At 45.3% G+C, this 16,492-nt stretch overlaps 2 protein-coding genes across 3 annotated transcripts in view; both read left to right on the top strand.

The window, feature by feature from the left end:
* The window catches only part of wu:fb95e10 (flocculation protein FLO11), a 34,166-nt gene extending 23,936 nt beyond the window's left edge, over positions 1-10,230 (top strand). For both annotated transcript variants that reach the window (XM_040045762.1, XM_040045763.1), the window contains exons 4-5: positions 3,894-4,114; positions 5,792-10,230. In XM_040045762.1, coding sequence (XP_039901696.1) covers positions 3,894-4,114; positions 5,792-9,090 — 3,520 coding nt within the window. In that variant the 3' untranslated portion in view covers positions 9,091-10,230. The remainder of the gene's footprint in view (positions 1-3,893; positions 4,115-5,791) is intronic.
* A 112-nt stretch (positions 10,231-10,342) lies between these two features.
* LOC120742481 (putative uncharacterized protein DDB_G0268364) lies at positions 10,343-15,507 on the top strand. Its single transcript, XM_040045810.1, has one exon. The coding sequence runs from the start codon at positions 12,149-12,151 to the stop codon at positions 13,139-13,141; it is 993 nt and encodes a 330-aa protein (XP_039901744.1). The 5' UTR covers positions 10,343-12,148; the 3' UTR covers positions 13,142-15,507.
* Positions 15,508-16,492: the final 985 nt, after the last annotated feature.

Here is a 16,492-nt window from a genome sequence, read left to right as displayed (position 1 = left end):
TCTGGCAGTTGGCCCATTTTACGAGCACTCTATAAATGACCTTAATGCTGTTACTGTTTAAGGTAGAAAAAAACTGTTTGGGGAGAAGTTGAGCTTTACAGGATTGTTGGGGTATCAAAGTAGCATTTTTTTTCAGCCTGAGTTATAAAATGAGGCCAGATGTCCTGTATGATACTTCTGTGATAAAGAGTTAAACAAGAGGAAACTAGTCTAGTAAGAAAATAGAAATCCACCAGAATTGAGCAAAATCTAACAGACGTGTTAAACACTGTCAACACAAGACAAGATGTGTGGCACTTTGAAGCGTGCATAAATCATTTACAGCTAGCACCGGCAGTCACATCCACACGTGAGCGCAGAATACTTTTGTCAAGTGCTTATACGGCACTTTGCTCTGACGCAGCCTGCGTGAAGTACAACAGCTGATCCGTGGATCAAAGTACTGCAGAACCATCAAGCTGTCGTCTGTGTTAGCTTCCACCTTACTCGTTTGTAACTTCCCCTCAGAGTGTGTGAGAGCTGCAGCGGTGAGTAGTGGCGAGTGACTGGATAACATGTTAGATCTGACATGTATCTGATCCTGTGCTTTCATTTAACCAACTAAGTATGCCGAGAAGTCGCACACATCCCTCACATAAACTGAAGTGTAGTACCCTGCCTGCAGTGATCATTCTCTTCGATTCACATTTAGATAAGGTTTAGATGAAATTTCATCCAGGTTATGAATCATGGAGCCTCAAGGTGCTCATTTCCTGCTGCAGAGCAGTGTAACACCTGCATTGCTTAGGGCTACCCTACTGCAACCTTTGTCTTAAATAAAAACACCTTATTAAAGGAACAAGCGCTCTAAGGAGCAGAGCTCTGATCAGGTTCATTTAATGGAGGGGTTATCTTGCCTCTTTAATTATCACAGCATCATACTTTAATTTATCTGCTTGTCTTTGGAGAAGGAAGCTCGTCTCCACCGTAGATGGCCGTCTGTGCTGCAGGGAAGATGTCTGCCTGCACGGCTGCTTTGCTCCTGATTACTCATTTGCCTCCCCCTTTTGTCGATCTCATTATTTAAATCATAGCCCCGAATCCCGTTGGATCGCAACAAAGCACCACCAGCAGGCAGCCATGTTTTTGCACACAGCAATCCTTTCTCAGCTGAAGTGTCGTCAGTGATCCTCGGGCGTCTTTAAGTATTTTTTACAGCGCGCCTGTAGCAATGAGAGTCATCTGATTTTTCAGCTTCGGTCCATTTCTCGGTGTCGCGTTGAACAATTTGCTTTAGCCCCAATTTATAGTGTTTCTCTGAGCGAGGCCTGTGGTGGGATGAGAACAATAAACAAAGCTTCTTTCCCTTAGCACAAGCTGCCCTTTGAGTTAAATGTAGGCGCATCATTTAAAGACTACAATGAGTCCTGCAGTCTTCTCAGTCATTTGGCTGACAAGAGAGCTTAATTACAGAAGCAACATCACCGTGTTTAGGCTTCGTCACCACAAGCCAAGTTGTGGTGAACTAATCTTGGAACACACAAGATCTAATTCTACTGTGAGATGGAGTCTTACAATACTGTTGGATGTGGAGACGGCCGTGTTTAACAATGAGGAAGGAAATCATGATAATAAATAATCAAAACCAGTGCAAGAACAAAAGAACATAAACACAAGTAAAGAAATACTGATCCAAGTAAATTGGACTGAGAGCCAGTAGATACGCATTACAACTCAACAGAAATCTCCTTCACTGTGTCTGTCTCCATCTCCGTCGCGCCTCCTTCTTTTTCAGTGACCTGGTTAATTTCCAGCGCTCTTTAAAGTCCTCCTGCCTTTTTGGATTATCCACATTCCTTTTATCAGGCAGATTACTGTGAATGCTCTCTCTGAATATCCCATTAGCATACTTCATCTCTAATGCCAGTCTCTATCTCTTAATTCTCCCCATTCTCTTTTCCCTGTAATTCCCATCTTTCACTCTCTAATTCAGACATCATCTTTTTTTTGTCCTGAAGAACAGATTCTAAATTTGAGAGCTTAAAATCTTAGTATCTTACTCACTAAACTGGGATTTTACAGTTGAGATGTGGCTTTTACGCTGCCTCCATAGCAAAATTCACAGCAAACGCACTAGAACGTGAGCAACATCAACTCCCAGATTTAGCAGAAAACAGTCGGCGTCAGACATGCTAAAACAGTGAATCACAGCTCAGAATGATCAGCACGATCCTGACATGATCCAGCAGCCTCACTATTAGTAACACACCTTCACTGCCCCAGAGCTTGCATGATGTGAATCAACTGCAAAAGCTTCTTTAAACCGCTGAGTTCACCACACCCTTATCAGGTTTTCACTCTCATTTCATGTTGCCACACTGTATTCCCGTACATTTGCCAGGCTGTGAATAGCACACGCTACTTCCTCGCCTTTACGAAGTGAGCGTGCCTTTAACATAGCCCGTGCTTCCAGCTGAGGGGAGGGGTGGTGCTGGTGCTGCTGGATTTGGAAGAGTTATATTTGTTCTCCTTTCAGTATTAAAGATTAACATGGTCCCAGCCATCTTCACTCTCCCTCCACCTCCCTCCCGCTGCCTGTTCTCTTTCTGCCAGTATTAACTCAATTCTTTATTTAGAAACAGGCAGTTAGTGTAGCGTGGGCCCGAGAGACTGCACACCACAGCCCTGTCAGGACTACTAGATGTAGGTTACTTCGCTCAGACGTGACATAGGAGCCAGCATCTAGGCCAGGAGAGCCAGAGCAGGCAGAGCTGACGCACGCTGCCCCAAAGAATCACCCCCATGTGAGGAGGGAAGTGGGCAAGGAGGGATCAACTGGGGTCAGTGTGCCTCTCTGGGGCCGCTCTGACTCACCTTCAACAACTTGATTGTCCCTGGAGGAGTTTGTCATGGACTTGGAGTCAAAGTTTTCTTTCATACTAGTCCAGTGGTACTTCTGAGTAAAAGAAACTCATAAAATATGTATGTGGGGTAATCAGGTTGTTAGTTCTTAACTGTTGCAAATCTGCAACGTCTGCCTGGAGAGGGTTAATTGGCACTTTTAGGTTGGTGTCACGTGTTTTCTGACTGCTCCAAAGTTTTTGTCCTGCATCTATAAATAAAAATAAAAACAAATGAAATGAATTTGTGCCAAAGCACCTCAGGGGCTGCCCTGATGGTGCATTACTAGTGTGCCTTTTGAAAATCCTTACAAAAACTGACAGGGAACTAATGTAAAGGCTTTTAAATCAGTACTCAGGCAGCTCTGAATCATTCATGTCTACCCTCCTGTCCTTAAGAGGTAAGTCTCAATAGGTGTCTACCTTATGTGAACCCGTTGACTCATTGAATTTAGCGTTGCTGCAACAGCTAATCAGGTCAGTGCGTTGGCTATTTGCACATGCTTTAATTTATTATTACAGAAGATGTTTGCATTACTCTGCACTTCATTTTTAAAATAGATGGCTAGCCTTTGTTGTCTAGAAAGATTGCAAATCAGCCATTATATATTGCTTTCATTATTAATATTATGTATGTTTAATGTTAGTGTTGTGAGCTATGCAAGCATTGTTGCTTGTGTGTGCTCTTTCTTAAGGTACCCTTTAGCAGTAGAAGTGTCTGCTGCTGACATGTCAAGCTCTTGCTCGCTGTCAGAGCCGTTCTGAAGCACTCGGAGCACAGGGTTGATCAGCACACAGTCAGGGTGAGACTTGATGTTTGCCCCAAGATGTGGGTGACTTTAAAAACTCAAATGCTTGAGTCACTTTCAGTTAATCTCCATTCCCTGAGTTCTGTAACCAGAGGATTCACTGTCTGTTAAATTCATTTCACTGTCGGTCTCATTCGTGATTTGGACATATTGTGTAGTGCAGCTTAGTATTTGCTAACCCTTCTTCTCTGTTATGTCTCTTCAGGCCTACAACCGGCACAACTTCATCCCCTCGTCCTGCCACGGGCTCATCTCGGCCACCTACTAGCAGCAACGCCAAGAGCTCCCCTGCTACAACCAAACCTGCCACTCCTAAAACTCCCTCTGCCGCCGCCAAGCCGGCTACCCCCAAACCAACCTCCACTACCCCCTCTGGTGGCAAACCTCCATCTCAAACATCCAAAACCACAACCCTTGTGAAAAAAGGTAAGGAAAAAGAAATGAGAAAAGAAACACAATAGCATTTGATACCAATTAATAGCAAGTATTATGACTACTAACACAAAAGAAAAAGAGATGTTTTTAAGATGCCAGTGATGAATAAAGCTCTGGATGACGGGTACTTCCATAGTTTTGGGCTAACAACTGACACCCCTTGATTAAAAATAAATAAATGAATGAAAAAGCAGATCTGGAAAAGTTGTGATGGGGTGCTAGTCTGTACAGAAGCCTGCTCGTCGCATTTTGCACCAGCTGCAGAGGAAATGGGACTACCTGTAACAAAACAAGAGTCGAGATGATGTTTCTGACAAACATTTTCCATGCACTAGTAGGTAAACACAGGGGTGAATAATCGTTTTGATAAAAGCTCTGCACTAAATACAGATGAACGTTAATTAATGTCATTAGTAACACCTGTGTTTCCCTGCTGTGCGCTGGGAAAATGGACTTCTGAATGAGTGTTTATTCAGGGATGGTGTGTTAAAGGTCTTTCTCTGTGTTACTGGGACAAAAGGGAGAATAAATAACCACAAAGAGAAAATGAACAATACAACTACTGTTACCATCAGCTGTCAGCCCACCACTGGCATCTGTGCCTTTTAAACCAAAGACAAAGAGGTTTTGGAGCAGTAGCAGAGCTGAATATTAAGACTTCATTCATGTTTTGGGTCAAATACATGACATTGTCACTACCACTTTAGGCATCCACAAGTCTGATCACCAGGTTTTAAATCGAAGGTACAGCTGGGTGTCATCGGTGTAAGAGTGGTAGGAGATCATCTGTTAACATATCATGGAGTGGAGATAGAGAAGTACTGTAGGAGTACATTTTAACTACACACATATGCATGCACATGAAAGGCGTCACAATTCTTAGTCTTAAATAAATAAGTAAATTGTACCGTAAAGACTGTAATTATCAGCAATGGAGCGGCCACTGCAAAATATTCCTCATCCTGTGGACAGACTCCAAGCAGCACCAGTCTGGTTAGAGTGGCCCTCCAGCAGAACTCTAGAGCAAAACAAGACATTGAATTCTGGCTTTGAAACAGGATCAGAGACACTGATACTCGTCACAGCAACCTGTACAGTCTGCCCTCCTGTGACAAAACAGGCTGGTGAGCAGTGGCTGAACTTTAAAAACAGGAGTGAAGTGTTGTCCAAAGTAAAGTGATCACATCATTTCCTCAGATGGATGTAAAAATAAAACATTAAAACATAAAATGTGTTTATGTCTGCCCGCTCTAGTATGTTATAATTATGTGTAAGACTGATATGTGTTTTATGGCTCTGAGATCTCACAATAAATGAATAAATTAATTAATTTCAATTTTATATTCCATATATTTGGCCTGATTACAGTGTTAACTACAGAAAACTCAGTGGTGACTTTGAAGGGATCAATAAAACGTTGTTTGTCTGCTTCCTGTTTACAAGGGGTTCCATAGCAGATGGATCCACATGTTTGATTTAGCAGATTTTTATAGGGGATATTCTTCCTGACACAACCCTTCTAAGGTTTTTTCTTCTGGGTCTTGACTGTACATTATGCAAATGTGTTAAACATTACACTGTGGGTTTAATCATCAATGATGTGTTTTAATTTTCTACAATATCACATTGTTAAACCACCCCTTGTGTGCTTTTGTGCGTTTTTTCTAGATGTCACCAAACCCTCCACGCCAGCAGCCAAAAAGCCTGCAGACTCCCCCCTTACTCGCCCTTCTTCTACAACGAAGTCAGCAAAATCCGAGACTTCCAAGTCCGCTTCAAAATCAGAGGTCACTGCCAAAAAGCCTGCTACTAACAAGCCAGCAGACACCAAAACACCTAACCGCCCCAAAACACAAGAGAGCAAGCCTACACCAGCTAAGACTCCTGGCTCCAAAACCAAGACCTCCAGCCCCAAGAAAACTGTGGGAAGCAGCACACCAACTCCTGTTAAACGCGCCCCTAAAGCTGCCACAGCCGCTGAACCTGAAAAGGAAGTTGCCGCAGCTGTAGCTGCTGCAGCAGCGATTGCTGCCACAGCAGCTGTTATTGCTGCGCCAGAACAACCAGAGCCTCCTGCAGAACTAGCTGTGGAGCCATCCATTACAACTCCTGAAGAAAAATCAGCAGAGCTCACACCAGAACCAGAACTAGTCTGTGCACCAGTGGCTGAATCAGTTTGTGAACCAAAACTAGAACCCGCACGGGAATCCATACCAGAACCCGCCAGGGAACCTACACCAGAACCTGCAAGAGAACCCACACCAGAGCCTGTCAGGGAACCCACTCCAGTATCTGTAAGAGAACCCACACCAGAGCCTGTCAGGGAACCTACACCAGAACCTGCAAGAGAACCCACACCAGAGCCTGTCAGGGAACCCACTCCAGTATCTGTAAGAGAACCCACACCAGAGCCTGTCAGGGAACCTACACCAGAACCTGCAAGAGAACCCACACCCGAACCTGTAAGAGAACCTACACCAGAACCTGTAAGAGAACCCACACCAGAACCTGCAAGAGAACCTACACCAGAACCTGTAAGAGAACTTACTCCAGAGCCTGTCAGGGAACCTTCACCAGAGCCCGTAAGAGAACCAACACCAGAACCTGTACAAGAACTAATTTCACATCAAGAAGAAGAACCATCCCCCGAGGCATCTGTAGATCTCCTGTCTGACCCACCAGCAGAGGAGGAGGCAGAACCGGTCCAGGAAGCAGTGTGTGGTGTTCAGCTCCCTGCACAGATAGATCCTTTCAAATTTGAGGAGCCTGCCAACGACTCCCTGGGTACTACCGTCATGTCTCCTCCTTGTTCCCCACAAGGCCCTGCTTCTCCTGTCAGAGACCAACAGAATGCCTACTCTCTCCTGGGCACCCATGTCCACTCTGATCCCTGGAACATAAACCAAAGCCCAAGCGGTATGATGAACTTCCAGAGAGAAGAGGAACAGTGCCAGCAGTTTGAGGCTCAGGAGACACAAGAGGAGGAAGAGGACGAAGAGCAGGAAGAAGAAGAGAAGGAAAACTTGTTTATGCATACCCCCGCAGCTCCCGAGGCCTTTAATAACACAGTGCAACCTCACTTATTGGGTGCCTCCCCTCTGGATGATTTCAGCCCCAGAGGCCTGATCTCTCCTCATGAAAAGGAGGAGGCCGTGGAAAAGGCTGATGAGGAAATCAACGAGGATGATGATGAGGAAGAGGATGATGATGATGAAGAACAAAGGAGACTGGGCTATCAGCCTTCGTCTTTGATCACTGACATGAGCACGTCTCAGCCCTCTGACGACTTCCAAGTGCGCTCCTCTGCCTTTGGAGGTTCAACAGGGTGGCACGGTGACGACTTGCTGTCTGGGATGGACTCCGAGGATGTGAGCAGCTGCACCAGCAGCCGACAGCAGGGGGTCTCAGACCTTAGTAGCACCCAGCATACCGCAATTCTAGAGGGCACCCAGAGTTCAGATGCCCTGGTTGACACTAGCCTCCGTGGTTCTGAGGGAGATGGTAACCTCATGGGTTCTCCCAATGTGGAAACCCTAGCCAATGAAGAAGAGGACGAGGATGATGAGGATGAGCGGGTGGACGATATGGATTTGAGCTCTGAGAGGGTAGACGAACACCATAAAGTTTTCCAGGAGCAAGGGCAAGATGAGGAAGAGGATGAAGACGTGGAAATGCGCAGTGAAGGAGTGATGGAGAGCTGTGAGAATGAGGATGACTTTAATGAGGAGGCACATTTAGATAACCTCAATCAATCGGGTCCTCCGCCCTCCATCCCTGCATCCTCCTGGGGCCAGACCAACCCCTTCTGTGATACCTGGGCTCAGCCAGCCTCACTGCTCTCCGTCTCCTCCCCCAGCCCTGTGTCCGACCACGGTGCTGCTGAGTCTGAAGCGCCCACCCAGTCTCCTGCCCAGGCATGTTTGGACGTCAGCGCCCCATCCTTTGCTCCTGAGATGGAGCAAGAAACCAACCTTCATCAGTCATCATATGAGGAGACGAAGGGCTCAGTTCTTGCAGAGGCTCCCACCCTACTTGCTGCCCCACCTGTAGGCATGTCCCAGTCCAGCACTCTAAGCGGCACGGCTCTGGCAGCCCAGAGCAGCAGCGAGACAAGCACACCAGAGGAACTCCGTGACTATGACAGCAGCTCTGGAGTCGAGTCCCGCTCTGACAAGCAGCAGACCCCAGTGCCTGCTTCGGTTCAGCCTGACATGGAGCAGGATCTCGGTATTCACTTAGAAAAAGGCGACGGAGAAGAGGAGGAAGCCGAGACGCTGCCCGCCGACGAGGTCCTGGGCACCGGACCCCCAACTGCTCCTGCATCCGCCCCTTCTTCCCCTTCCACCTCGGGAGACGAGGCCAGCGATACAGAAGGGGAGATGCAAATAAATGACCCTGAAGCACCCATGATGGTAGATGAAAGTGCCGGGTTTGAGAGTCCTCCTCAGACGTGTAGCCTGCCCGCTCTCGAGGAGGACGAAGAGGCTGGGGACACACCAGCTGGGGAGGGTGAAGAGGATGGGGGCGGGGCCACCCCTCAGTCAGCCAATTCTGTAGCGTCTTACGGCTTCGACTGCACTACATCCAACTCCAACGCCCACTCCATGGCTGAGAGCTGCGGGAAGAGCCCTGGAATCTTCTCCTTGGAAAACGAGGAGCAGCTGCCAGAGGAGGCCAAAGACCCCTCCCTCATCAAGGAGCTGACGCTGCCATCAGCTGCCACCTCTGCCCTTACAGAGGACCTGCTGGGCAGATCTGTGGATCTGATGCCTTTGGGTCACCCGGAGGACAACCATCCCAGTCTAGATGACCACCACTACATGCTGGGAGGGAAGATTGCAGCAGACCAGCTGGAGGACATCGATCCAGTCGAGGCCGAGGAATCTGGAGGCACCGGCGACAACCAGGCATCCTACTACTCTACCATATCTGATAAGACTGATAGTTTTCTGGCAGGTAACGTATAAGTCCCTCCTGTTACCCCCCGGAATGCACCTTTTCCCTGCAACCCTCCCCCTTTTACCTGTTTTCTTCTTTTGTTTTCTCTCCAATTGGGTTAGATGGTTAGAAGAAGAAAAAAAAGGAGAGCAAGATTGTAGGAAAAAAGATTTTAAAAAAATGAACAAAGGAGAAGGAAAAAAAATGACTGTAGCAATTTTTAAATGAAGCCTCCCTCTTTCATACTGTTATGGTCACGGTTATGAGTGTATGGCTTAACTCCATTTTTCTAGTAGGATGTTCTTTTTAAGTAACCCTGCTTATTCTGTAGCCCCTGATGGGGTATTGACTGATTGGTCCAATGTGACTGAGCTTTTAAACCGAAAAAAGGAAAAGGAAAAAAAAAGACAACACACAGACGGAATAATATGGACTCATTGTGTATTTATCCTACTGTTTTTACCAATCAAATGTCAATGATTTTTGTTGTTGTTTTGTATTTGCTTATTTTTTGGGTTTTTTTGTTTTGTTTTGGTTTCTGTTAAAACCTGGTCCTCCCCTTCCCTGTGTACACACACTCCATGTTCAACAGCACCATAGCGATAGTCGCTTTTTTCTTTTATTTGTTTGTCTTCTGCTTTCAAGACTTTTAGCTATCAAAATAAAGGCTAGATATTAACACAGCAGGTTTCATTTTGCCGTTACGGATTAGTTGAAGTAGGTGTGTGTGCGGGGGGGGGCGGTCAATAGATTGCAGTTGGTGACGCTTTTAATGTGTGCTTCAAGAGGTTCTACTGCTCTTTGCATAGGTTGTTAAGGTATATAACGTGCAGTCACGTACAGTATGTGTTTCAGGCGTTTGGTTAAGTGGCTTCAAGCTTCGAGCCTCAGTTAGCAGATCATTTGTGTTCCAAGAAGAGACTAACGGCTAGCCTTTTTATTCGTGATGAGACGCTACATAATCTCCACATCACAGCTTTACACTCTCTGAAACCTTTTCATAGTGGGCGTTTGGTTTACTATTTCAACAGTATATTGCATGTTTAATTAACAAAGACTCTGTACTACCTGGAAATTTGCAACAATTCTACACTAGACATGATGTTCAGAAATGAATGGTTCACATTAGGTTATCTTTCAAAATTCCATTAAAACATCATTGCAAGGCATTTTTGTTCCTGTTTCCTTTTTTCCCTATGGATCCGAGCATGTCTGAACTCGTCTCCTTGTGTTTGTGTGTGTGTGTGTGTGTGTGTGTGTGTGTGTGTGTGTGTGTGTGTGTGTGTGTGTGTGTGTGTGTGTGTGTGTGTGTGTGTGTGTGTGTGTGTTTATGCAACAGTATTTCCCAAGTGGCGTCTCTTATTCTTCGCCATGGGAACTGCTGTTAAACAGGAAGTGATGTGGCCGTTGTTCAATGGTGTTGTGTCTAGATGGAATTTTGGTCAAAGTAAAAAAGGCGATCCAAGATCTTCAGCACGCTTACACCTTTGTCAACTTTTCAGATCCACCAACACAATGTTCAGCGCACTCTCTCTCTGACAGGCAGTGCTCACTTAAGGTTCTTGTAAACAAACAAAGCTGTTCTGTGAGAGACGCATTTGTCACACCTCAAAAACATTTAAATGGATCTATTATGATTTTCCGTCACATACACACTGTCACACACTGATGGATGTTCATATTAAACATGGCCACAGTATTAAGTATGGTCAGTAGAAGCATTCTAAATACTCTGTTTTCTACTCCTAGAGCTGTATAATAACCTCAAAATATACTTTTCCTTAATATGACCTTAATATGTTCACGTCAGGCTTACAGCTCTGACTTGGCACAGAAGCCCCACCGAAAAGCAGCAGCCAATCAGAAGAAGGTCAGCTTAATGGGACTCCTACACTACAAACAAGCATTTAAGAAGATCGCTTAAAGTTCCTCTTCCTCCTCGTCTTTGCACAAGCACATTGCTACACTTCTTGTCACATTGCCACCATCAGTTGTCACAGCTGTAGTAGCAGATTGTACCCATTGTTTCACAAAGATAAAGGGGCCCAGGCATGAATTCATCGGGCTACCAGTGCTCAAAAACTGTACAGAACACACTTAGCAGCATTTCTGATTATTCTCCCTCCTGCAGTAATGCACAAGGGGGGGGGGCGTCTCTGCTCTTTATTTACATACATGCCAAGAAGCCCCCCACCTCCAGAAAAACCACTTATGATGAACATGACATTAAGTCAGCAGTGATATAAATTGGGGAGGTGGGCTGCAAAGAAGCTTGCAGGTATAAAACAGTTGGATGACTCGTGCTGCTTAAAATGCAGGTCCAGTTTGAGTTTAGCCAATCAGATGCGCAGAAGGGCATGAGGTGAATCTGCATCCTCGTTCGCTACATATGCAGCTATAAATAGTACCATCTCCTCTCTGGTCTGGCCTCGTGCTCTTCCTTGAAACCCTGACCGGAACATACCCCACAGCACACACACTGACACAGCTGTAGCTTAGATGTCTCTAAAATCCCAGCTTTTATCATTTCCTAAACACTAAATTTACATTCATGAGACCATGAACGACTTGATTCAGGTTTGTGCTTCCCTGACTTGGTGATTATACTTCAGTGATTATACCGTTTCTTCTACCGTACACTGAAGTTACTTTTCCACATGATTAAAACCACACATTATCTTGATATGATCAACTTCCTGTGATTATATTTTTTATCAGTTCTATCCCATGTGCCCGTTGTCTGTACTCTACTGTGAATCACATATATGACCACTGTCCTGCATGACAGACATCATGTTCCTGAGAATGACACCTCAAATGTGAGACTGGGATTTTGGTGCAGACTACTCAACCGAGTGGTCCTATATGAAACAAAGGTGTGGCATTAGAGGAAACATGTTGCACTGAGTGTTGTGTGATGTGTTTCATTGTACCGGTTTGTAGCTGCGGTGTTCAGCATCCTCTGTCGCTTTTATTTTGGAAGCCCCTTCCCTTGTTTTTTGTTCCTTTTTTTTTGTTACACCTTTTTGCATTTGTGTCAGATCTCTCCTCCTTCCTGGCCCCTTGTTGTACCACCCATTCTGTTTGATGCATGCATCTATAACGGATGCACCAAGTGATCTTGACTGTCCCACAGGAGATTGGAAGAGATATGAAGTGGATGAAGCTCACAGATGGCAAAAACACTCACAGGAAGACAACCAGAACCAGAACCACACTGCTGCAGCTCCCATAGCGAATGGTCACTACTTGGCAATGGTCCCGGGCAACAGGAGGCCCATTGATCCGACTCTTGCTGCCCATTTTGCCAAAATTGCTCCCCCTCCATCTTTGACCGGTGCTGCTGCTGATGGTCACGCTGGCGGAGAACAGCTGAAGAGGCTGGAGCAACACCAGGAAAAGCTGAGGGAGATGCAGCAGCGCCAGGCGCAGGAGAGGCAGAAGAGGCAGTGGCTGGAGGAAGAGCGTCTGAGGCTGGAGCAACAGAAGCAGCTGGAGAAGCAGCGCAGGGAGCTCCTCCAGCTGCAGCTGCAGCAGCAACAGCAGGAGCACCGCCACCGCAGGCAGGTCCTGCAGTGGCAGCTGGAGCTGGAGCAGCAGTACCGCATGCAGCAGAAACAGATCCAGCAGCAACAGCAGCTCAGGAGGAGCCCGACCGGAGTGATGCTCTCCCCTTCCTCGGGGCTCTGCACCATCTACGAAGCCATGGAAACCAGCGACGAGGAGGACGAAGCCAGAGGGGAGGTGAGAAGGAGGGGGCGGTCCCCCCACCGGCAGCAGCACCTGCGCCCGGTGCCCCCACAAGAACTGGAATGGAATAAGAAGGTGGACATGGTCCAGCAGCTCATCAACCAGACCATGGTGCTGTCTGGTGATACAGACTGCCCTCCGCTCCTCCTCCTCCCTGTGGGGACCGGGGGCACCCTAAGCCCCCTGGAGAGCAGCATGTGGCCCAGTTTGTTTCCCCAGTTCAGCCCTCCTACCGCTACAGTCACATCTGTCAGCAGCTACTCCCCAGACAGCCAGGGCAGCTCCCCAATCAGTGACTGGACTGTGGTCGAGGTGGAGACCCATCACTGAACAAGGGAGGCGGAGAAGCACATCAATAAATCGGTGCAAGGAACAGTTTCACATATTTACGAATATCTGTTTTTAATTTTTGGCACAGGGTTAGGTGAGAAGATTGATACGACTCTCACTGCTGTTCAGCTCAGTCGAGCCACAGTTATTCTAAGAAATTGAAAGCTACTGGCAAAGATGGAGGGAAATGTATCCAAATAAGCTCACAAATAAATCTGTATGGAAGCAAAGCACAAAGACGACAACTGACCTTTATTTGATGGGGTTAAACGGTCCCCTCCTGTGTGATGAACTGCTGACACCAGGATTTGGTGTGGATTTCTGGAGGCTCTGAGTTCATGTGATGAGGTTCACCGATGGGAGGGGCTTGGAACACAAATAGGAGAGCTGCAGGAAGCATTTTCTACATACAGCCACACACCAGAGCCAAAAGGGTGATATTGATCTACTCGTCTAATGCTGTGCCAAAATCTCACGCTGTTATTCATGAGCAGCGTGCATCATACGACTGAACTCCTCTCACAGATCTGATCTGCTTAATTTAATGTGCCATCGTTAATGAAGCCATACGAGAATTTCACGGTTAAGCCGGATACTTGATTTAACCATAAGACCATACCAACCTGGTCTTCAACAGATGTCATTACTTGTAGTAGAACATATTCACTGTAGATGACCCCATGTAATTGATTACTGTAACCCAGACATGCATACTGTCATACTGTCGCCTCACATTAGAGCATGTTCTCCTTACCAGAAGCACTTAACATCTGTCCTCAGCTGTTTTACTCTGAAATGCGCTGGATCTACTTTAGCAGCCCTGTTGTCTCTTGTGTCGTGTGGGTGCAGCGCTCCACTTTGTTGTCTCTTTTGTATCTAGACCAAACACTGGTCGCTCTCTCAAACGAGAGACTGAGCTATGACAAATTGCACTGGTTTTCTACCGTTGTTTATTCGCTGTTATGGTCTTTGCCAAAGTATTTATACAGGTAAGTAGTGTTGTGTTACATAGCCAGTACTGTTGATAGATGAATATTTTTTCTGGGCTTTTACATCTCCCCAAATCCCCATAGTGAAATACCTAAATCGGTGTATTATGTCCCCCTACAAACACCAGTCTCTGCTCAGTGTTACTGTGACTATACTCGACAAGCAGGTTTTCATGGACTTAATAGAGCTGTCAGTCACGGAGGAAGAGGGAGGCGTTAAGGAGAAGAAGGGCGCTCCTTGTTCTGCTGTGAGGGGTGAGGGAAGGCGTACAAGGGTGCAGGGCTGGTTGGCGGGGGGAAGAGTTGTCCTCCCTCACACATTCCGAAGTTATAACCTCATTTCCTGGGTCACCCAGTGTTCAGGGAGTCTCCAAGGTTACAGATGACATCATGGTGGGGGGAGAAGAAGAGGAGATGCGGAGATGAGACAATGCACCCACTCTGAGGCTGTGGGGATTGGAGGGTGGAGGGCAGGCCAAGTACCAACCTCTATATTTCTTTTATTAAATATATTAATATAGTCTGTGAAGAGTTTCTATATATTTCCCTTTGTTATCATATTTTTTAAAAGAGGTGTTTACTTGGATCAGTCAGGTAATGAGAACATAGCAGCCTGTCTGATATTTAAATGTGTTGAGTGAAGAGAAAAAAAGCACCTGTGTTTCTCTTTGTGTCTGCACAAGGTAGGTGATGTCTGTCTGGGATGATCGAAGTGAAGAAACACTGCCACCTGTTGGCAGCACGTGTGGCACACTGACCCATTCTCCCACTTACACAGCCTGTGAATCTCTTGCAGTGACATCATTTAATTTGTGTTATAGCTAATAGGCTTTTCCTTTATCTACTGCTACTGTAAGCAAAGTGCCCGTTTATATGAGTCTGAAGTATCCTAAATGAATATTGTAAAAAGCAGATTATATTTCAAAGTGCACACAGAATATAGTTTTCCAAAAATATTTGTACTACAGCTGGACTATGCATGTGTTATGTGGCCTCTGCTGTCGTATGCTGCTTTCTATCATATCATTAAGAGTTTGTTTTTTCTGAAAAGACCAACATACAAGCAAGCGTAACTAGTGCATGTGTGATTAGAGTAGACTTATATGTGCACCTTTATTGTCAAAGTACAGTCTACTCCGCCTCAAGCCACTTTACACAGATATTTTTGTGTACCTTTGCTATTGAATTTCATATGAATCTATACAAAATTGCTGTTTACATTCTCAGTATTTTGATATTCAGTGTGCGAGTGATCGTCATCCTCTTCTTTAGTACTGGAGAAGCTTTCTTTGTTGTGCCAGTGTTCCAGATCATTTTAAAGTATAAAATGTCAAAACTTTTATGCTTTCAATATTAAATAAAACTGCTTTAAATCAATTGGTTATAGTCTTGTTTTAAAATTCACGTCATTTGAAAAACAAACAATTAAAAAAAACGATGTAAATGAGAAGCAGCTACTCAAAAACACTGAGTCGGATTATTTTCATACAGAAGAGAAGAGGACCTTTGCTCGGGGTTACATGTGTACGGTAGCCAATGAGGGGTTAACTCAATGTACACTCACCAGCTGCTTTCTTCATTTAAGCATTGTTTAAACACTGCAGCCTAACTTAGTATTGTTTTTGACCATGCCCATCTCTTATGACCACAATGTCACGAAGCTAAAATCGCCATAAACTGGTTTCTTGAACACAACAAGTCTCCACGGCCACCAGATCTCAATCCAATGGAGCATCTTTGGGATGAGGTGGAACATCACGGAAGTGCAACAGACAAATCTGTGCTGTGAAGTATTGAAGTGTTTCTGAAAACAAAAGGGAGTCCAACCCAGTACCTGAAGACTGTGTGTACACTGTAGATGGCACATATTACACATATGATTGCACTGCTTAGTGGAAAATATTGTTTTCCATAAAAATCCCAGGTCCAAATATCACCAGTTGTCTGTTCATACAGAAATCTGTATCACAAATAAAATCCAGTTCTACTCCTGCACTCTGAGCTCAGCCATAATCCATCCACAAAGACAGTGTGGGTGTACACAGTCTGCACTCACCCTGTATGTCTCCCTCAGCCGTCTGTTGGGTTTGTTAGACCAAGGTGAGTTAACTCGCTGTGTCATCAAACCCTTTTATAGTTTGTAGTTCTTTAAAGTTGTTTCCATTGTATTTTAAATGTTGCCTCTACTCAGCTACATTTCAGATGCAAAATCACACTTTTTTTCACTACATATCTAAAGTTCAGTAAGTTTGCAGATTAACATGTCAATAAATACATACAGTACGACCTCATTAACTTCTAAACAGAAATAACTATATTTGCTATCTTTTTAATAGGAGTTTTGTTTTGCTGGTATAGTTTG

This window comes from Simochromis diagramma, unplaced genomic scaffold, assembly GCF_900408965.1.
Source record: "Simochromis diagramma unplaced genomic scaffold, fSimDia1.1 OVJJ01000150.1, whole genome shotgun sequence".
Lineage (NCBI taxonomy): Eukaryota > Metazoa > Chordata > Actinopteri > Cichliformes > Cichlidae > Simochromis > Simochromis diagramma.
Note: the sequence above shows the minus strand (reverse complement) of the source record. Positions and strands in the feature narration are given on the sequence as shown.

Bases quoted from the DNA above. Each gene is read 5' to 3' on its own strand.
- LOC120742481 (XM_040045810.1), top strand. From the start codon at position 12,149: ATGCATGCATCTATAACGGATGCACCAAGTGATCTTGACTGTCCCACA.